General features: G+C 44.7%; 1 protein-coding gene across 1 annotated transcript; it reads right to left on the minus strand.

The window, feature by feature from the left end:
- Positions 1-706: 706 nt before the first annotated feature.
- LOC135506750 (G-protein coupled receptor 83-like) lies at positions 707-8843 on the minus strand. Its single transcript, XM_064926102.1, has 4 exons — positions 8275-8843; positions 7790-7915; positions 6918-7051; positions 707-6418 (listed from the first exon to the last, which is right to left on the minus strand). Exons 1-4 carry the CDS (start codon positions 8710-8712, stop codon positions 5716-5718), a joined length of 1401 nt encoding a protein of 466 aa, XP_064782174.1. The 5' UTR covers positions 8713-8843; the 3' UTR covers positions 707-5715.
- Positions 8844-23493: the final 14650 nt, after the last annotated feature.

Here is a 23493-nt window from a genome sequence, read left to right on the forward strand (position 1 = left end):
GCATGTTGTCAGTGAGATTCAAACCTTCTGGTCTCTTTCATTGGAATTAGTCCACCGCGCCATAGAACAACCACGATTTTACCTTGCTCCGAGAAACATCTGGTTCTCAGAACCACTGTGTAGGCACCGTTACTGCATTTTGATGAGGACTTGTTCAGAATACAATTCAAACAGAAACTGAAATTGTCTCCGACAAGCACAATGAGTGAATATAAAATTGGAATAGATTGTGAATAGCAGCCTCGCAGGCATGTTAAATGTCACCTACTTGTTCGTAAACAGCAGGACAGAAATGACATTTTTCGTAAATACCTCCGTATCCTGAAAGTGTCATTTGATCGCAAAGGGGCAGAGAAGGTTAATCAACATTCCTTTGGGACTTGCTTGAGGTCATCAGACAGACGTCACCTTATTTGTGCTTCTTGATGCCACATGTCCGCCTTTCAGGTGTTTCATGTGCCGTATGTGAAATGCTCTGCACTCATTCATGTAACTGACCTTGGACCTCACGTTCCCTCAACACTATGACCCCCCCCCCCCCCCACACACACACACACACACACACACACTCATGAATAGTAGCAGAGTTGGAGTTCAGAAAGATTGGCTACACACACACACACACACACACACACACACACACAGAGACTCATAATGGAAGAAGAAAGGGAGTTCAGAAATGACAGTGCGCAAAACCATACCGATGTCTATGAGTCACACCAACCCATCGTTGTCGCATACTTTAATGGCTTTTGAAAAAGAGAAAAAGTTAAAGGGGTTGGACAATAACATATTGGCCAAATGTTAACAGAGCAATCAGCCAGTCACAATCCATTACTAAGGAGCTAAACCAGAGCAGAAACGTAACTCAAACCCTTTGGCAATACCGTCCCACACATGCAAGCATCTGCACACACTTACAGAAAGCACAGATCGAGAGAGGGAAGAATTCACAATTCAGATCCCACATCACAAAAAACATCATATTACAGATGCTCATATCTGATGTTAGCATCAACTCACACAATACCCTAGCGTCAACGTTCAAAACAAGAACAACTTCCATGAAACCAAACATTAACACAAGCATGTTCAAATCCTCACACTTCACCCTGTCCGCTCAACATTCAAATGAATTAAGAACGAAACGACACAAACATATACAAATCTGTAATTCAAATTACCATCAGGTCTTGGTGGAAACGCTACTTGTATTCTTTCACATAAATTGGGTGTTCTTGATTACGTTGCCCTACAATAGAATTGTCAAAAAGTGCAAACCCCACCCACCTGGTGCTCCTGTTCAGCTAAATAAAATAGATACAATTTTTTTTGAAAACAAATACAATTGTATCCAAGGTCTGGTTACCAGTACCATCAACAGTATTACAGAATCCTTTGAGTGACTCATCTTGTCCACCAGCCGGCTCTCTCTGTAATTGAGCCTGCGGACGAGGTTACTCAGTGCCTCATTGCCAACAAGTGAACGCATAATGTAGCATATAACCAGTAGCCTTCTCGTGGACAGTTTCCCAAATGGCACCCTGTTCTACTTTAGTGCACTGCTTTTGACCAGGCCTATAGGGTAACTTCCGTCAAGTATAGTTTACCACTTTCTTCTTTCCCATAGTCCTGAACTCAAATCAGTTCTTAAAGGCAGTGCACAGCAACCAAATGAATGCTTGAGATTGTATTTTGAGAAGCAGCTGGATTTATTTATTTATTTCAAAGGAAACAAGCACCCATTAAGTTTAGATGTGGCCAACATACCTAACAAGATAGAGGCTGAAGAGAGTTTTGTTGATGCTAAGAACGGAATGTACATGGTTTTCAGTAATATACTTAGAATGTTACTAATGTTTTGTTGTGGTTTTAATGGTAAGTTTTCTTAACGTTCCGAGAACATGACTTTAAATAGAACCATGAGGAAACTGGACAAAAAGGTTATGCTGAAGTACCAAAATTTCCACAGAAGAACATTTGTTTCTTAACGTTCTCTGACCATTTTGACAACATTACTTTAAGTAGATCCATGAGGAAACCTGTAGGAAAGGATATGGGAAGGTTGTATCCAAAATAACCATAGAACAACCATGATTTTACCTTGCTCCGAGAAATATCTGGTTCTCAGAACCACTGGGTAGGCACTAACTGCATTTTGATGAGGACTTGTTCAGAATACAATTTAAACAGAAACTGAAATTGACCCCGCAACCACAATGTGTAAATCCTAAATTGGAATAGATTGTGCATAGCAGCCTAGCAGGCATTGTAAATGTCAGTACACTTGTTTGTCACGGCAGGACTAAAATCACATTTTTCGTAAAAACCACCGTATCCTGAGTGTCATTTGATTGCAAAGGGGCAGAGGATGTTAATCGACATTCCTTTGGGACTTGCTTGAGGTCATCAGACAGACGTCACCTTATTTGTGCTTCTTTGAGCCCACATTTCATGTGCCGTACGTGAAATGCTCTGCACACATTCATGCAACTGACCTTGGACCTCACGTTCCCTCGAAACACAATGACCCCCCCCCCACTCTCATGAATAGTAGCAGAGTTGGAGTTCAGATTAGCTACACACACACACACACACACACACACACACACACACACACACACACACACACACACACACACAGAGAGACTCTTAATGGAAGAAGGGAGCTCAGAAGTAATAGTGCACAAAACCATACCGTTGTCTATGAGTCACACCAACCCATCGTTGTCGCATACTTTAATGGCTTTTGAAAAGAGAATCACATATCTAATTCTACAAACACATCTGTAACACAATATTTGGTGGAGAATCCTAATTCATGAACACATTGATAAATATCGCAAAAGGAAAGTACAGACTTTCATGAGAAAGGCGTGTACACAAAGATATGTGCACTATGAGTTAAGGCAATGGATCTCAGAAAGCACAGAGAGACGGAAGAAATCACAATTCAGATGCCACATCACATTTACATCACAAAACCGTCATATTACAGATGCTCATGCCTGACGTTACCACCAACTCGACACAATACCCTAGCGTCAACGTTCAAAACGAGAACAACTTCCATGAAGCCAAACATTAACGCAAGCATGTTCGAATGTCAGGTTTAAACCACCATCATTATCATCTGTACACGTGAACATCAAGTCACAGATGCTCACACTTTTACCCGGTTCGCTCAACATTCAGATGAATTAAGAAGTAAACATTGACACAGACATGCAAATCTGTCATTCATATCACTGTCAGGTCTTGGTGAAAACGCTGCTTGTTTTCTTTCACATACTTTAGATGCACTTGATTTCACTTAACCTACAATAGAATAGTCCCAAATGTGCAAACCTCACCCACCCGGCACTCCTGGTCAGCTAAATAAAATGGATACAAAGTATTTAAAAGAAAACAAATAACATGTTATTCAAGGTCTGGTTACCAGTTCCATCAGCAGTATTACAGAACCCTTTGATGAGTGACTCATCTTGTCCACCAGCCGGCTCTCTCTGCAATTGAGCCTGTGAACGAGGTTACTCTGTGCCTAATTTCCAACAAGCTCATGCATAATATAACCAGTACCATTCTCATTATAGAAAGTGTCCCAAATAGCACCCTGTTCTACTTTAGTGCACTACTTTTGACCAGGCCTATAGGGTTCCTTCCGTCAAGTATAGTTTACCACGTTTTTCTTTAATATATTTATCAAACTGAAAAAAAAAATATATATATATTTAATATTGATTTAATTAGGCAAGTCTGTTAAAATAACAAATTCTTATTTACAATGACGGCCTACGCCGGCCAAACCCAGACAGGCCAATTGTGCGCCGCCCTATGTGACTCCCAATCACAGCCAGATCTGATCCAGCCTTGATTCAAACCAGGGACTGTAGTGATGCCTCTTGCATTGAGATGCAGTGCCTTAGACCACTACACCACTCAGGAGTCCATTTATACATTTATGCTCTGGTACTTTGGCAACTAGGATTTTTTAACGTTTTTTTTTTTTACCCCCGCTTTGGGCTGGATGTGTCAATATGTATACATACAGTACATAAATCTATAAGCAGAATTAAGATTTTATGTCAATTAGCCACGAAATCCCTACATTTACCCCCACGTGGGCCAGCCCTCTAGCAGTTTCCGGCCAATGAGCTTCAGCCCCACGCCATTTGAGTGACAGCTAGCAAGAATCACACACGGCAGAGCGAGAGACCGCAATGACGTGGTGCACATATCTGCTCATTTTCGGGGACCACAAAAGCTTACCCCTTTCCTCTTTCCCACGGTCCTGAACTCTTATCAGATCTTAAAGGTTCGGTCTGTTACTTTCGTTTACAGTCAATGGTTAAAAGCGCTGTCCCTCCACATGTTTGCAAACATTAGGAGTGGATCTTGGCAAATGCACAGAACCTGCTACAGAGTTACTGAAATTCTGTGGGTCACCTTCAGTTACATTTGCCGAGCGAGACCCAACGCCACAGTATACAAAACGTGCAGGGATAGCACTTCCGACATGAAGTGAAAGTTACAGATTGTTCCTTCAAACTCTAGCTCCCCTCACCTTCCTGCAACTCCGCGACAGCAGCAGTGAAACTCGGGGAGCGGAATATTGCGCTCACAGTCTTCACCCCCACTGGTTAGATAGTTCTGTCTTCAACAAAAATGAAATGAAAAGCTGTCAGGGACCCACCACAACACTTAATAATCTGTGTGCAGTGGGCGATCAGCGGGAATGAAGACAATATTATTTTTTGGGAATGAACAGCAGCTGGTGAAATGACAAAATTCCACCGCCTTTTGATGTCCAAGAACGGATATAATTGTCCGTGATTTATTCGGAAAGCGAGACAAAATAACTAGACAGAGACAGAACATAAAGAGAGGCAGAGCAAGTTTCGCAGGTTGTGGTGCAATGCGGTCCCGAGACAAACAGAACTGTCTATGCCGCGACAATACTGCTCTGCTAATGTATACTGAGTGTACGAAACATTGAGGACACCTGCTCTTTCCAAGACATAGACTGACCAGGTGAAAGGTATGATCCCTTATTGATGTCACTTGTTAAATCCACCTAATTCATTGTCGATGAAAGGGAGGAGACAAGTTAAAGAAGGATGTTTTAGCCATGAGACAACTGAGAAATGGATTGTGTGTGTGTTCCATTCAGTGCCTTTGAACAGGGTACGGTAGTACACACAGTTTCCTGTGCGTATCAAGAATGTCCCACCACCCAAAGGACATCCAGCCAACTTGACACAACTGTGGGAAGCATTAGAGTCAACTTGGGCCAGCATCCCTGTTGAACACTTGACACCTTGTAGAGTCCATGCCCCCACGAACTGAGGCTGTTCGGAAGGGAAAGGGGGGGGGGGGTGTAAACTCAATATTAGGAAGGTGTCCTTAAATGTTTTGTACACTCAGTGTATACAGTATGTGCTAACAGAGTGGTTGCTGGTTTGGGTGTTGCATTTGTTGCTAGACCTCCCCAACCCCTACTCCTATCCATGTGAGACATTTCTTCCTGAAGGTGGCGCTGTCATGAAAGTTTAAAGATCTCACATTTCCTGTCCAAGAGCCCCCACTGTCTTTGGCTAACAACGTAGTCCTTCAACAGGACTCACCACCTAATGCAGCAACTTTACACGTCTTTAATTGTCAAATAAACTCAATCATTCACTCAATCCCAACCCAAATGCATTCTGGTAGTCGAAGTTAACTGACAGCTACTATAGGCTCCACTGATAGGATGTCTGTTTTACTGGCATGTCTAGCGGTGAAAAGGACATGCCTGTCTTTAGGGGGCTGGCGAGAGGACGAGGAGTGGCTTGGTCGAGAAGAGGCGTGGCTCGGGTGTGAAGAGGCGTGACTCGGCCGAGAACCAGTGCGGCTCTCCGGCCAGGCGGCTCTGTGGCAGGGTGCGCAGGAGGGATGAGCCACCAGCACAGGCCCCACCCCTCCACGCCCCCTCCTCTGACACATGCCCAATAGCAGCCTTAGCTCCTGGCGGAAGGCGGGGTTCAGACAACAGTAGATGAAGGGATTGTAACACGTTGAGCTCATCGCCAGCCAATGAAAACAGAAATACAAGGCATTGGATGACTGAATGGCCTGGCTGGAGAGTAGCACCACGTAGCAGTTCAGAGGGAACCAGCATACTGCGAACACCCCAACAACCGCCAACAACATAGCCAGGGTGCGCCGCCGCCTCCGCCGCCGCACAGCGAACTGCGCAGTGGTGGTGTCCCCGATAGCATTACGGCGCCACAGGCGGCGAGCCACGGTTGAGTAGGCGGCGGTGATGATGAGGAGGGGTAGGACGTAGAGGAGGATGAAGGTGAGGAGGTCGATGCACTGCCAGTAGACGTCAGAGGGCTCGGGGAAGTCGGGGACGCAAAGGCTGCGCACCTTCTCCTTACTGAGAGAGAGAGGGGGGGGGGGAGAAGGAAGAGGGAGTGAGAAGGAGGGGAAGATGGGGGAGAGTGAGAAGGAGAATGAAAGGTGGGAGAGAGAGGAAAACGAGAGAGACCCCATAACCAGCTTTGAGTATTGCACAGGAAAGAATACACCCGTGAAAAGTCAACAATATTGGAACAATATTGGAAACCCCAAAACAAAACGTCTAATGAGAAATGTAGTGAGAGGGAGAGTGAGAGAGGCTGGAGGGAAGAGAGACGTGTGAGAGAATAATACCTTGTGGGTATTATGTACCCAAAGGTGGTGTTTGGTTGATCAATATAGTGTGTGTGTGTGTGTGTGTGTGTGTGTGTGTGTGTGTGTGTGTGTGTGTGTGTGTGTGTGTGTGTACCTGTGCATGAAAGTGAAGTGTTTGTTCTATCGATTTATTGTGTGTGCGTGTGTGTGGGGTACCTGTACACAAAGGTAAAGTGTGTGTGTGTACTTGTGTGTGTGTGTACCTGTACACAAAGGTTAGGAGCTTCTGGTAGATAGCATGAGGCAAGGAGAAGCAGCTGGCCATGACCCAGATGAGAATCACACACACAACGCCGCGAGTCTGGGACATGCGGGGCCTCAAAGGGTGGAGAATGACCTGCACACACACAAACAAAGTGTTTTTATCAGGCCGCATTATACACACCAGACCGCACACATTCTCCAAGACACACACTCCATTACACACACCTGCTGCTATTCTCTGTTACACACTCCTCCCTTACAAGCCACACTTTTGGTTTGAGAAGAAAAAAAATCGTACTCAAACTCAGCTTGAGCTCTGTTGCTCATTGATACATAGTAGACTCATATCCAATACAACTCTATGAAAAACAACTTCATGTGAAAACCATCAAATATGAATTATATTGAAAGGATAGACTACAGCAGACGCCAGAAAATAACACACTTGTCCCTATAGCTTGGGAGCTGTCTTGTCCCTCAAACGATGACCATAAACCAATAAATGTATGTTACATATATTGTCATGCTCCATTGAAATAGACCTATCCCTAAAAATGTATTTCTATGTGGACACAACAACATAATAGTTGGCTTTTCGTTGCCTGTATCGAACGGTCAGCCTGGTGATTCACTAGTAACAAGCTGTCAATTAGCGAGTCTATTTGATACCCCCGCTTGAGCTAAGGCAGAATTGCCGCGTGGACAGCTCCCCTTTGCGCTTTCGAGTGCTGACGCTTGACCCACTTTCCTAACAGCTTTCCTTTACAGATGTTATTTTGCTAGACTAAGCAAACTGCAACACTTTAATTAGACGAAGCACATACCCGACATTCACGATATTCACCAATTGTACGCATGACTGTTGACCTACCTGGCGTCTGTCCAGCGCGATTGCCGTGAGAGTGAGTGTGGATACGTGCAGGGAGCAGTACTGGACGAACCGGCTGATGTGGCACATACCCTTCCCGAACCCCCAGCTGCTGTTCACAAAGCGAACCTGAGGGAGACCACACAGGCATGTTGTCGAGGGCGTTTTTTACTGGCATGATGGAGTGATGAAAGGCTGGAGCTTTCCTATCCATACGCGTAATATATCGATTTAACACTGACAGATAACCCTCACACATCATCCAAACCATCTGTGAATAATTGGTTAAAATGGATTTTAAAACCTATTCGTTCTTTCCCTTCTTGAGATAACCACTGATCTACCATGATGAAAAAGGTAGCAGTAAAATATTACATTTTTATACCGCAAGAATCTCAGACGCTCTTAAAACAACAAAACATCGAAGGTGTGTGTGTGTGTGTGTGTAATCATCTGTGATGTGTGTCGTGCCTGTGTGCGAATCGCACCAAAGTAAAGGGCATGTTGAGCAGCGTGATGAGAATGTCTGCCACCGCAAGGTTAATGATGAACAGGCTCGTGGCGGAGTGCATCCGCTTGTTCTTGATCACCACATGGCACACCAGCGTGTTTCCGAATAACGAGATGACAATGATGAAAGAGTAAGCCACGACCAGTAGGGATTTCACGGTCGCGTTCTGGGACTCTCCCCCGTAGCGCTTTTTACCCGCCATGGAGTGCCAGTCCGCGAGCGTGCCCTCGTCCAGGTCCAGCGAGAAGACATTTGTCCGGTTGGACGTGTACGGGTCTGAGAGGTTCAACAGCCCTTCTGCATTCACAAATAGAACCCCGCCGATAACGGTTGAGTTGCTGTATTCCCGTGCCCCCAACCCGTCGGGGCTGGCGGCCAAATAGGTGAGGGACAGCCATAGACACGCACCTCGCATGTCTGCGGGTGATTGGGACTTCCAATTGGGACTTTCAATCACCGGACTTCCTCGAGCGCATCAGTAGCGGCGTGAGGAGAGGGGGACATTGCTTTCTCTGTGCAGATACTGGAGGAGATGTAATGCGCGCGATGTGTTGGCAGCACTTTTAAACCGGTGCTGCAGGCGCGCGCAGTGTGTGTGTGTGTGTGTGTGTTTGTGTCAGATATTGGCGGCTCAATGCTTGTTTGTTCACGCTGAGAGAGAAAAGAAGCGAAGCATTGAGATAGAGTGAGAGAGGTCAAAGTATGAGCGCTTACATGTTTACTTTTGCAATGATCGATGAGGTACAGCAGTGTTCTGTGGCTCTTTGTTGCTCATGGTCTGATAAAACAGCTCTAGCTCTTTCACCGTTCACCGCCGATCCGGAAGTGTGGTCGATTGAGAGACATCCCATGCAACAACAAAAATATCTCTAGTTCAAACTGACAGATTTATATGGCGATTTTTTTATTATTCTAATTCAACTTCCGCGGTCCGCGGACATCGACTCTGGGGTTTAAGCTGGTTGTGGAATCTCTGCCTTCCTGTCCTGATTGTGTAAATTGATTACTAAAGGGCGGAGAAGGTTACTTTCCTTTCCTTGCAGTGACTGAAGAGCCAGGTTGGTCTCTGCCTCTCTCGCTCTCAATTCAATTTCAATTCAAAGGGATTTATTGGCATGGGAAAACATAGATAAACAAAAGTGAAATAAACAATCAAAAATGAACAGTAAACATTAAACTTACAACAGTTTCAAAGGAATAGAGACAAATGTCATAATATGGCTATGTATAGTGTTATAACAATGTGTAAATAGTTCAAGTACAAAAGGGGAAATAAATAAACATAAATATAAGTTGTATTTACAATGGTGTTTGTTCTTCACTGGTTGCTCTTCTCTTGTAGCAACAAATATTGCTGCTGCGATGACTCACTGTGATATTACACCCAGTATATATGGGAGTTTATCAACATTTGATTTGTTTTCGAATTCTTTGTGGGTCTGTGTAATCTGAGGGAAATGTGTCTAATATAGTCATACATTGGCAGGAGGTTTGGAAGTGCAGCTCAGTTTCCACGTCTCTCTCTCGCTTGTTAGAAAGATTCTGAATTATTAAAATGCAATTTCATTAAAATTCAAAGCACCTCTTGGCAGGGAAACTTGATAGCTAATCGCAATTAAATCAGCAAGATTTATTGGCCACTCATTTATTATGATTGAGACAGCCCACCCACACGCGCACGTAAAGTGTTAAACATAGTCTGTCAGAGAGCCGGATTCTACGGCAGGGATCATCAATTTGATTCAGCCACGAGGATTTTTTTCTTGAGCAGATGGTTGGGGAACCGGAACATAATTACAAATAATTTGGAGACTGCAAATTGACCGCAAGAAGCCCAAACAGATTAGACTAAAACATAATGGTGTCAAACCTTGCTTATGTAACCGATGTGAAATGGCTAGTGGTGGTGCGCGCTAATAGCGCTTCGATCGGTGACGTCACTTGCTCTGAGACCTTTGAAGTAGTCGTTCCCCTTGCTCTTCAAGGGCCGCGGCTTTTGTGGCGCGATGGGTAACGAATGTTTCGTGAGTGAGGGTCCCTGTTTCGAGCCCAGGTTGGGGCGAGGAGAAGAACGGAAGCTATACTGTAACACTTACACGTGCAGTATACGATCACGTACACTGAGTGCACAAAACATTAGGAACACCTTCTTAATATTGATTTGCACCCCCCTTTGCCCTCAGAACAGCCCCAATTTGTTGAGCCATGGACTCTACAATGTGTACAAAGCATTCCACATGTTAATTCCAATGCTTCACCCATTTGTGTCAAGTTGACTAGATGTCCTTTGGATGGTGGACCATTCTTGAAACACACAGGAAACTGTTGAGCATGAAAAACCCAGCACCGTTTCAGTTAAACAATCCTTATTAGTTAACCCTTCATCTACACGGATTGAAGTGGATTCAACAAGTGATAAGGAATGATAGGAAATTCCATGTACCGAATACAAAATACAAGTTCAATGGAACATCACATGTTCAACTCTACTGATAGTTTTCTTATATTTTTTTTGTTGCGTTATATAGGTAGTGTGCCCACTCTGGTATTGGCACGTGCGCTCTAGCCGACAGCTCGCAGATACAGTGCAGGTGCCCCCTGGCGACTTCCCTTTAGAAGTGCCATTTGAGATGCACAAATTGACATGAATCACCTAAAGGGTAAACACATGGAGAAAAAGCTGAGGATTACTGAAAACGCCTTTCCAAGTGCCGGGAAAATGGAAAAGGTAGGCTATGCAAAGGTGTGACGCACGAATGCACCGCATTCAATTCACGTTCAGAAAAGCAAAGGCTCAATTAGACCTGGAATAAATGTTAACCTAATTATGTAAATTGTACGACTGACAACAGGAGTCATAATAAGTGTGTGCGTGCGTATGCGTGCTAAGAGAGAGTATGTGTGCGTGTAGAGGTGTGTGTTTATCGAGGGGACTGAGGTGAGCTGCGTCACTTGCAATTTTCTCCTGCTCTGAGAAATGTAATTTCAGCCAGAGATACTTAATTAGAGAACCAGAGATAGACATAATAACCACAGCAGGACTAAAGTCACCCCGGGGTGGACTGGGATCAGCCCTGGAATGTCAGCCACACCAGCCTTTTACCAGGTACTGCAGGAATAACTACCCAAGGGAGTCTGTGCACTTCAGTTGTGGGTGGGATATTATTTGTTTTCGTTCAATACATTTGTTGTGCTTGTTTTGGCTTACCTGAGGTGCTGGGTGGGCAGGCTTTGCTCTTTTTTCGTCAATGTGTTGCTTTACACCAGGCAGTCTAAGATAAGCTCGACCAAATATATTTAGAAAAAAGCAACCAGTGATTTCTGTACTTCCTATGTTTAAAAAAAAAGTGTTCTATTGTTGTCTTTTGGCTTCTTGGCCAGGCTGCTGTAAGCAAGAACAGGTTAAGAATGGTAGGGGAGAGTGAGGTGAGTTGTGGTTTTTTTTCTTTTACATTCAGCATCACTCCGTCAAGGGAAATCTAGTATTCTTTCAAAAAATATACATCGACAAATATTTCAGGATATTGTGTATCCCTGGAAATAGTCTGAACTCATTTAAACATTGCAGTTTTGAAAACATAGCTTGTCCAAAAAAAAGTGGTCTCTTGAGGTAAGTTGAGCCACAGCCAGACAGTGGGAGTTTACTCTGCCCAGGGGTGGACTGGGAAACAAATTCAGCCACACCTACCTTTTGTCTACCAATGGCATGCCCGTCTTTTTTTGTGAGATTAGACAGGTGACACAAAACACTTCAAAAGTATACATAAAGTATAAATAGCACTCACTTTAGATTAGGGACTGCAAAATGACTTTGCTAATGATTAGTAAATGGTTTATTAATGTGGGAGTAATGGTTAAAGAAAGGTATTATATAAGTCTATGGGCATCTATAACATGCTAACTACATATTTCAAATGAGTACATGTCAAGTGTTCCCGCCCTGTCCATTTAGCTAAGTGTTTAAATATTAAGCTACATATAATTCAATACAAAGAAAACAGTGAGAGACAAGGAGAGACTGCCAGTTCCACGCTCTCTCTTTCTCTCTCGCAGTGCATGCTGGTAATTATTTGTGTGAGTTTGGGTGTTTGCTGTGGAGGGCTCTGTCCTAACTTATTTTCTTGATTCTCTCCTTGGTCTTTTTTTTTCAATTTTAATTTCTGTGGTGGAGGGTTAATGCACTGTTTGTTTTAGCTGTACCCACTGTTTTTTCAAAGGGTGGAAGAGGACAGAGTTTTCCTTTCCTGGGGTTTGGAAGGTGTGGTGTGCGTGACGACTTCTCAGCCTAGCGCGGAGGAGACTCTGTCGACACGGCATGGATTCAGGTGTGTTCCTGAGAATGGAGTTAAGGTGGAGGAGGTTCTGCTCGCTGTCGGTGAGCAGGTAGGAGCTGAATTTATACATTCTGCTTCCAGAATGAACAAAGTTGTGGTTGTGTTCATGAAAATAGCACATTTGGTGTGTAGGCTCATTGCTAGTGGAATGTTTGTAAGGGGTGTGTTGGTGCCAATTTCGCCTCTTTCTACCCCTTCGACCAGGGTGGTAGTTGCAAATGTGCCTCTGTTTATTGTGGATGATAAATTCAGGAAAGAGCTGAGTCTTTTTGATAAGTTTGCTAGTGGTTTTCGTGTACTGTTGGCAGGTTTTCAGGCAGATGCCGTTAAGCATGTTGTTTCATTCCGGAGGCAAGTGTTCATGTTTCTGAATAACAATGAGCAACAGCTAAATGTGCTTTTGAAAGTGAGGCATGGGGAGAGGCTCTACACAGGGTTTGCCAGCACAGATAGTCTATGGTGTTTTGAGTGAGGGGATTTAGGTCATAAGAGCTTTGTGTGCCCACATAAAGGCAGTAGACAAGGTGAGGGTACAGGCGCCAGTGGGGGAAATCGAGGTCAACGTGCAGGGGGCAATGAGACGCAGGCAGGAGAAGCTGGGCCTAGTCATGCCAGGGATGGTGGTGTAGATGAGGCTGGGCCAAGTCAGGCTAGAGATGGTGGGGTAGCTGAGGCTAGGCCTAGTCTTGCTATGGAGGGTGGTGTAGATGAGGCTGAGAATAAAGGAGGTGGGAGGGGAGAGGCCGGGGAGAGGCCGGGGTGGTCTAAGGTACCAAGGAACCTTGAGAGAGGAAGGGCAGGTAGTCAGGATGGGAGATGGAGATGAGGAAGGTGAGTCTGAGGACGAGGATGATGATAGCCAGTCAAGCAGAAGGGTCAAAGTACACCGTGAGGGAACTGACAAGTTTCCTGAATGGGAACAAGGGGAAAAAAGTGAATCTTTTTTTCTGATCCGAGAAAGTGTGTAAGATCAGTACAACATGCTATGACAAATGAGGGACATGGTGTCCTCTCACCCAAGAAACGGTTTAGGTTGAGGAAGTCTCCCTTCAGATGATGTTTAGATGAATATGTTTTTTCTGGCACTGGGGATTTTTGAGTTTTGCTACTGGTGTCTTTCTTTGCTGGCTTTTTTCCCCACGTCTTATCAAGACTCTTCGGGTCGGATCGTTCAATATAAATGGCGCCAGAGATGCGAGAAAGAGGAGTGTGTTGGGCGAATATGTAAAACAAAAAAAAGAGTACAGGTGTTGTTTCTGCAGGAGACATAGTGATGTGGTGAATGAAGTCAATTGGGAGCTCTGGTGGAAAGGGACACGTCTGTTAGTGCAGGGGTGGCAGTCCTTTTTGTACCGGGTCTGTCTGTAAAAATGTGCTCCTCCAAAGGAGGTGCGTAAGGGTAGGCTGCTTATTGTGAAAGCAGAAATGAACAACATGGGTTTGCGCTTAACACAGGGAGAACGAGTGGGGATTCTATTTGAGTGTCTTAGACAGGAACTCTCACAGGTAGCGCATGGGGAGACGCTGGTGGTCGGCGGGGACTGGAACTGCACAATGGATTTTGAGAAAGACAGAAATGGGGAAGAGCCTCATTCAGGGTCAGGGGGAGTGTTAAGGGACATCATTAATCAGTTCGACCTCGTGGATGTTTGGAGAACTCGACATCCTGATACAAGACAGTATACAAGGGTGAAGGTCTTTGGGGCTAGGGTGAGTGCAGCCCGACTTGATAGTTTTTACATGTCCAGGAATCAGAGCAATAGGCTGTTGGGCGCTACCATTCTCCCGGTGGGGTTTTCGGATCGCCACATAACCATGGCTAGGCTGTCTATTTCACCAGGGCCTCGGCATGAATCCTATTGGAAGTTTAATGTAAAGCTCTTACAAGATGACACTTTTTTCTCAGATTTCCAGATTTTTGGGGGAAAGGTTGGGGCAGCAAAGAGAGGAGTATAAGTCTCTGAGTCAATGGTGGGATGTGGGAAAAGTCCAAATTAGGCTTTTTTGTCAACAGTCTACAGCTCTCTCATCCTCAGAGGGTTGGAAAGTATTGAGGGAACTCGAGCGTAGTATTAGTGAGATGGAGGTAGAGATGGTGGGGCAAGGAAATGTAGTCCTCCAGGCTAATTTAGCTTAATTAAGTAGAGACCTGGGAAGTTTTTTCCAGGTTAAAGCAAAGGGAGCACTTGTAAGAGCTATATTCTCCATGCTCAAGGAGATGGATGCTCCCAGCTCCTTCTTCTTTGGTTTGGAAAGACAGAGCGGTGAAGCCAAGGGCATGCATTGTCTACGGCTGTCTGATGGGCGGGTGACCTCTGTGGTGGGGGAGATGCAGGACTGGACTGTGGAGTTTTATACTGAGTTGTATAGGGCAGAATTGTGTGATCCTATGTGTGCTCAGGTCTTGATAGCAGAACTCCCTAAGCTCTCTCTGTCACAGAGGGATGAAATGGACATTCCTCTGTTATCCCATGAACTGGCAGAGGCCGTAACCCAGATGTCCCCCGGCCATGCACCGGGTGTAGATGGACTACCAGTGGAGTTTTAAACAAAATTCTAGTTGGACTAGACTTCTTTTGCGTGAATGCGCTGGGTAGGAGAGTTGCTTATGAGCTACCGTCGGGCGGCTCTGACTCTTCTGCCCAAAAAAGGGGACTTGTGTGAACTTAAGAACTGGAGGCCTTTGGCATTGCTCTATGCGGACTACAAAATATTTGCCTAGGTCCTCTCTAACAGACTGAAGTCCCATCTGAACTCTACAGTACACAAGGACCAGACACATTGTATACCGGGACGCTCAAGCACGGGACAACTTGTTCTTAATCAGGGACATGTTGGACTTGTCAAGAGGTTCTAAGGTGAACTTTGGACTGGTCTCTTTAGATCAAGAGAAGGCATTTGATAGAGTGGACCATGATTATCTGTTTAATGTGATATCTGTGTTTGGGTTTGTGGAAAGGTTTTTGACCTGTGTGAAGATATTGTATGCTGGGGCGTCATATATGGTCAAGGTGGGAGGGGGGCTCAGTAGGCCAGTCTGGGTGAGACGGGGCATCAGACAAGGATGCCTTCTATCTTCTATATACACTGGCTATTGAGCCTTTTTTGGGACTGCTACACAGGAGACTGCAGTGAGTGTGCTGAACAGGCATGGGTGTGTTGACAGGCATAGCAGTGTCAGTGTATGCAAATGGCGTATCTTGGATGGTCAGGATATGCAGGCACTAGAGACTAGTCTGAATGTGTACGAGGGAGCTTTGTGAGTTCTTTGGGAGCTTTTGTCTTCTGTCCCAAGTGTCATATAGAGGGAGGGTACTGATAATCAACAACCTGGTAGCATCTTCCCTGTGGCATAAACTGACTGTCCTCAATCCTCCCCCTACCGGTCTGCTCGCAGACCTGCAATGCAAGCTGGTGGACTTTTTATGGTCGGGCCATCACCACCATCAGCGGCTAGTGGATTAGGTCTGTTCCTCATGAAGCTGGAGAGGTTGAGGACAGCAGGTCTCTCAGACTTTTACTCTGCGATGCTGAGAGCCACTAATATTTCCGCCACTGCAGGTGACGGCAGAGACTGGGGACTGGCAAGGGGGTCGGGAGGACTTGTTAGATTTTAACACTCCGAGCCTGGGGGAGTTAGAGCCGTCTACAACCTCTGCATTAAGGTGAGGAATATTAGGAGCCTAAAAGGAGTGAAGGCATATCAGTGGCGGGGGGTATGTGGGGCGGAGAATATGGTGGGTTTTAGATGGAGGGGGCTCTACAAACCCAGTACCAAAGAGGTCAGGGGACCTCCAGTGGAGGGTTCTACATGGAGCCCTGGCCACTAACAGCTGGTTGGCACAGGTTGAACCGGGAGTCGGACAGGGGTGTCCTTTCTGTGTTTTGAGTGAAACTGGGATTCATGTGTTTTCTGTGTGCGCCAGGTTAATGCCATTAAAATCATCCTCTTTGGTCTAGGTGTCCTGCTAGCGGGATACCCTAATATGTAAATAATAATGTGTAAACGATAATATTTCAGACGGAAAGAACGGTGTTCAATAGGAAAGGGAAATAACTAAAGCGAGCCCTCATTCATGCGAGCCAAAAGCCTACCTTTCCTAATGACAACACCTTGGATAAACTACAACTACTCGTTTATTTTTCAAGAAACAAGCCTGAAACCCTGTATAAAGACTGTTGACATCTAGTGGAAGCCATAGGAACTGCATTCTTGGAGGAATTTTGATATATAGACCCATAGACTTCCATTGGAATGGCCTGTGACCTCCAAAGAAAACTATTTCCGGATGAATTTTCCTCAGATGTTTGCCTGCCATATCAGTTCCGTTATACTCACAGACATTATTTCAATAGTTTTAGAAACTTCAACGTGTTATCTAGCTAATTCTACCAATTATATGTATATCCTAGCCTCTGGGTCTGAGTAACAGGCAGTTTACTTTGGGCACGTCAGTCAGGCAGAAATTCAGTATACTGCCCCCTAGCCCGAAGAAGAGTCTCTGTTGGAAATTCTGTGTGAGAGGTTGGGGGTGGAGTTTACTGTTGGGATGTTTATAATTGGGTATAGGTATTCAAATAAGGAGAAGGCCAAATGTGTGTTGTTGAATTTTCTGTTTGCTCAGGCAAAGTAGGCTATTTGACTAACAAGGAGGAACAGGGTCAAATGTGGGGGATAACAGACCCTTTACTATTGTTTAATGAGATGGTCTCTGCGTGCCTTAGGGTGGAATTTGGATTCTGTAAAATTATAAAAAGTGTGGAGATGTTTCAGGAGATATGGTGTGTTGGAGGGGCTGTCTGTACAGCTGGGGAAGATGGGTTGGATATATGGCTGTAGAAGTGGTGAGGTTTTGGTTATTGTGATGTGTGGTGTTGTTTTTGTATCATGATGTAGAGGGCAAGGTACATGTATGCAGGAGACTTTTGTGTGTTTTGTTTGATTTGGGGGGGGGGTCAAAAGTCCTCCCCCCTCTATTGAATTCAATATGCAACCTTTTGTGTTTTGCCAAAGAACGGCGCCAGGACTAGTTTATTTGGATGCAGATAGATTTCCAGCATTGCACTTAATTTGACAATGCTGCGCCTTTCAGTGACTATGCAATGTAATCCGACACCAGAGTCACTTGTTACTTCAGCTCATAAACCCACTCATTGGGCTGAAGAGACTGATATTCAAAAGCAAATAAGCAATGATTAAACAATTAAAATACACACTGTCCTCGAATTGACCTGCATTGATATACACTCGACTCATCTGTCGTCAAAAACTATAGACCTGTATCCCTTCTCTCTTTTCTTTACAAAACAATTGAGTGCGCTGTCTCTTATCAACTCTTTTTTTTTATCTCTCAGAACGATCCTCTTGACCCTGACCAATCCGGCTTCAAGACTGGTCACTCAACCGAGACTGCTCTTCTCTGTGTCACGAAGGCTCTCAGAACTGCCAAAGCTGACTCATCCTCCTAGATCTATCCGATCTGCCCTGTACACCGTGAACCATCAGACTCTCCTCTCCACCCTCTCAGGGATGGGTATCTCAGCCTCTGCACACTCTTGGATTGCATCCTACCTGCCAGGCCGCTCCTACCACATACTCTCACTGATTGGTTCTAGGCCCTCTCCTATTCTCTCTACACACCAAGTCACTCGGCTCTATCTTATCCTTACGTGGTCTCGCCTATCATTGCTATGTGGATGACACTCGACTACTTTCCTCCTTCTGCCCTTCTGCCCTTCTGACACCCAGATGGCAGCACGCAGCTCTGCGTGCCTGGCAGATATCTCAGCTTGGATGTCGGCCCACCACCTCCAGCTCAACCTCAACAAGACAGAGCTACTCTTCCTCCCGGGGAAAGCCTGCCTGCTCAAATACCCATCTATCATGGTTGACAACTCCAGTGTCGCCCTCCCAGATTGAAAATAACCTTGTCTGGACAACAACCTGTCGTTCTCTGCAAACATCAAAACAGTGACTCGCTCCGGCAGCTTCATGCTCTACATCATCCGTAGAGTACGACCCCACCTCAAACAGGAAGTTGTGCAGGTCCCAATCCAGGCACTTGTCATCTCCCGTGTAAACTACTGCAACTCGCTGTTGCCTGAGCTCCCTGCTTGTGCCATCAAACCCCTGCAACTTACCCATAACACTGCAGCCCGCCTGGTTTTCAATCTTCCCAAGTTCTCCCATGTCACCCCTCTCCTCCGCAAACTCCACTGGCATTCAGTCAAAGCTCGAATCCACTAGCAGACCATAGTGCGTGCCTACAGAGCAGCAAGAGGAACTGCCCCTCCCTACCTTCAGGCTATGCTAAAACCTTACACCCCATCACGAGCACTCCGTTCTCCCACCTCTGGTCTGAATTCCTCTCTGTCCTGGTACCCGAATGGTGGAACCAGCTTCCCTCTGAAGCTAGGACAGCAGAGTCCCTGCTCATCTTCTGAAAGCACCTGAATCCCTACATCTTGAAATAGTATCTTAAGTAATCCTCCTCCTCCTCTCGACCCCCCCCCCCCACCCCATTTTTTTATTATTTTTATTAATACTTTCCTGAACCACCACTTCCACTTGACCCCCTCGCCCGCCCCCCAGCTCAGACTTTGCTGATAACTACTTTATGTAGGAAAAGTGTACTTGCAATGCCTGTGATATGTGGCTCTCCCACCTAGCTAACTTGACATTAATGCACTCGAAAGCAAGTAAGTCGCTCTAGATAAGAGCTTCTGCTAAATGACTAAAATGTCAAATTTAAATAATGACTTGTGTTTAGTAAAAAGCACTATATAAATGTCTAGTAGGTGGCTATTGTTTTACCCATGTGTTATACAGTGCATTCGGTAGGTATTCAGACCCCTTCCCTTTTTACACATTTTGTTACTTTACAGCCTTATTCTAAAATGGATTACGTAAAAAAAAAATCATCATCAATCTACACAGAATACCCCATAATGATAAAGCAAAAACAGGTTTTTAGAAATGTTTGCAAATGTATTAAAAATAAAAAACTGAAATACCTTATTTACATAAGTAAATGAGACTCGGAAATTGAGCTCAGGTGCAGCCTGTTGTCATTGATCATCCTTGAGATGTTTCTACAACTTGATTGGAGTCTACCTGTGGTAAATTCAATTGATTGGACATGATTTGGAAAGGCACACCCCTGTCTATATAAGGCCCCACAGTTGACAGTGCATGTCAGAGCAAAAACCAAGCCATGAGGTCGAAGGAATTGTCCGTATAGCTCCAAGACAAGATTGTGTCAAGGCACAGATCTGGGGAACGGTATCAAAAAATTATACAGCATTGACGGTCCCCATGAACACATTGGCCTTCATCATTCTTAAATGGAAGAAGTTTGGAACCACCAAGACTCTTCTTAGACCTGGCCTGCCCAGCCAAACTGAGCAATCGGGGAGAAGAGCCTTGGTCAGGGAGGTGACCAAGAACCTGATGGTCACTCTGACAGAGCTCCAGAGTTCCTCTGTGAAGATGGGAGAGCCTTCCAGAAGGACCACCATCTCTGCAACACTCCACCAATTAGGCTTTATGGTAGAGTGGCCAGACGGAAGCCACTCCTCAGTTAAAGGCACATGACAGCTTGGAGTTTGCCAAAATGCACCCAAAGCACTCTCTGACCATGAGAAACAAGATTCTCTGGTCTGATGAAACCAATATTGAACTCTTTGGCCTGAATGCCAAGCTTCACATCTGGAGGAAACCTGGCACCATCCCTACGGTGAAACATGGTGGTGGCAGAATCACGCTGTGGGGATGTTTTTCAGAGGCAGGGACTGGGAGATTAGTCAGGATTGAGGCAAAGATGAACGGAGCAAAGTACACAGAGATACTTGATTAAAACCTGTTCCAGAGTGCTCAGGACCTCAGACTGGGGTGAATGTTCACTTTCCAACATGACAACGACCCTAAGCACACACCCAGGAGTGGCTTCGGGAGAAGTCTCTGAATGTTCTTGAGTGGCCCAGCCAGCCCTGACTTGAACCCTATCGAACATCTCTGGAGAGACCTGAAAATAGCGGTGCAGCGACGCTCCCCATCCAACCTGACAGAGCTTAGGAGGATCTCTGGAGAAGAATGTGAGAAACTCCCCAAGTACAGGTGTGCTAAGCTTGTAGCGTCATACCCAATAAGACTGGAGGCTGTAATCGCTGCCAAAGGTGCTTCAACAAAGTCCTGAGTAAAGAGTCTGAATACTTTTGTAAATGTAAATTGTCAGTTTTTTAAATTCATATAAATTCAAAAACGTGTTTTTGCTTTGTGATAATGGGGTATTGTGTGTAAATGAATATATGGGGGTATTATGTCTAAATTAATCCATTTTAGAATAAGGTTGTAATGTAACAAAATGAAACGTAATAAAATGTGGAAAAAGTCAAGGGGTCTGAATACTTTCCGAATGCACCGTAAACAATCTAATGACCTTAGGCTATATCGTAAGTAGCCCAGTGTCTAAATGTTCCCCCGAATCCCCATTCCCTAATTAGCCTACTAAATTAAGTATGAATATATTTCCTACAATATGCAGCCGAAATATTAGCCCTAAATGAGCTGTGTCAGTGTGTGTGAGTGTGTCATTCTCTGTTTTCTTCCTACCTTGACTGCACAACAGCTGATCTGTCATTTCTCAGAGACACAGATACAGCACTCGGACCAGCGAACCAGAACTTTCAGCAAATAAGTTGGTTGACTTCACACATTTAGCAGCATTGTCCTCGAGATACCTGTATTGGTCTCTAACTTTTTCTGCACCACCTTCCCGTTTATCTATTTTGTCTGAGTGACTGACAGGATCAGAGCGGGTCTCGCACTCGTCGATGATTTGCGTTTGACTTTGAATGTGAATTTACGCCACATCAGCTCAGCCAATCAGAAACCCGGCTGGTCCATCGAGGGGCCAGTCACTGCCCATTGGTCAGCCAAATACTAAATATAGATGATTATTACAAAGAAAAATGTTGCAAATGTCTTTAAAAAAAAAACAGGCCCGTGGGCCACCGGTTATGTCCATTTTTTTATATATACAGTACCAGTCAAAGGTTTGGACACACCTAATCATTCAAGGGTTTTTCTTTATTTTGACTATTTTCTACAATGTAGAATATTAGTGAAGACATCAAAATGAAATATGAAATAACACATATGGAATCATGCCTGTGCCTTGTTAAAAGTTAATTTGTGGAATTTCTTTCCTTCTTAATGCGTTCGAGCCAATCAGTTGTGTTGTGACAAGGTAGGGGGGTATACATAAGCTAGCCGAATTTGGTAAAAGATCGGGTCCATATTATGGCAGGGACAGCTCAAATAAACAAAGAGAAAAGACAATCCATCATTACTTTAAGACATGAAGGTCAGCCAATCCAGAACATTTCAAGATCTTTGAAAGTTTCTTCAAGTGAAGTGAAGTGAAACCATCAAGCGCTATGATGAAACTGGCTCTCATGAGGACTGCCACAAGAATGGAAAACCCAGGTTCCCCTCTGCTGCAGAGGATAAGTACATTAATATTACCTGCCACAGAAACTGTAGTAGCTTTTTGGACTCTTTCCCGCACTGAAGCCTGTGTGCTCTCGTACCGGTTGTGGAATAAGTGATTTTGAAAGGGTTTTCCTGCTTGGAATTGTGTACATTGGATTTAGACTATTGCTATAATTTCTAAAACCTCTGTCCTCCACGATCGAAAATAGCTGGAAATCGGTGGCAATCATTGTAGCCAATGCAATATCAATTTGGCCTTGTTTTGCTACAGACATATACTTTGGCATAAACTGGTCCATAGAAGACTGTGTTGCTGTGGGTCGCGGAGTAGGTCTACTTGACTGAGTGGATACATGTGTGGAGATGCTGGCTCCACCACTATCACTAGCAGGCCCACTAGTTTCTCCAAGCTACACTACAGCTAGCTTCACAGTTGGGTGCACAGTTCGCATATGCCGGTGTAGGTTGTGCGTAGAACCGGCTTTATATGAGATTTTGTTTTGGCAAATTCTACACTGGGCTCTAACATTGTCTACATTACTAAAATGCATCCAAATGCTACTGCGCTTCCGACTCATTTTCCAGTTGTTGTTTTCACAGCTGCCCTTCCTCTCTCTCCTCGGCTGCTAAGTGTGTGACTGTGAGTGAGTTGGCTCGGCCCTCCCCCACGCATCTTTGGTTCATTGGTTGACACTGCGTGTCTGATTCACAGGAACAACAGGTGAGGCTGTTAGTCTGAGCAGACAGTCAGAAGGAATGTGTGTGCACTTGAGCATTTAAGCCTATATTATTATTTTTTTTTTCATTCTTTGAATTAGTTAATTCTATTGATTTAAATCTTTTGATTATTCATATCTTAATTTTTGTATATTTTTATAAACAGATTTGTTCTGATATGCGAGTCGGCTCCCAACGTTCACCAACAAGAGCCGGCTCTTCGCAAACGACCCATCACTACAAGACTTCTATTTGCTCTTCTACTGAATGGAAACTACAAGTGTTATTGCTGTGCTCAATGTCATGGCATTTACAAACGTAGATCCTTCTAACACCCTCAAACAGGGAAACAGATCCCAATCATAGGCGTTATCATGCTCCACCAAGGCAGTTATTTATCTTATAACTTGTCCTTGTGGTAAAAATGATGTGGGTGGAACTAAGAGCGAATTAACTCGATGTACCCAGTTGTGGAAGCGGTCCACTCTATTTCGTCCCTTCGCTATATCAGCATCTAACACGTCCCCTAGGAGAGGGGGAGACCTTGACAATTTATTGTTAAAAGGAGAGGCTGCCTGGATATTTAATTTAAAAACACTTGCTCCCTTTGGTCTCAATATAGACTTTGACCTGAAGCCATTCTTGTGATTAT

This window comes from Oncorhynchus masou, chromosome 20 (genome assembly GCF_036934945.1).
Source record: "Oncorhynchus masou masou isolate Uvic2021 chromosome 20, UVic_Omas_1.1, whole genome shotgun sequence".
Taxonomy (NCBI): domain Eukaryota; kingdom Metazoa; phylum Chordata; class Actinopteri; order Salmoniformes; family Salmonidae; genus Oncorhynchus; species Oncorhynchus masou.

Bases quoted from the DNA above. Each gene is read 5' to 3' on its own strand.
- LOC135506750 (XM_064926102.1), bottom strand. From the start codon at position 8,712: ATGCGAGGTGCGTGTCTATGGCTGTCCCTCACCTATTTGGCCGCCAGC. The intron at 7,916-8,274 runs GTGCGATTCGCA...GGTCTCCCTCAG, and splicing joins TCAACATGCCCTTTACTTTG to GTTCGCTTTGTGAACAGCAG. The intron at 6,419-6,917 runs GTACACACACAC...TCTCTCTCTCAG, and splicing joins CTCCTAACCTTTGTGTACAG to TAAGGAGAAGGTGCGCAGCC.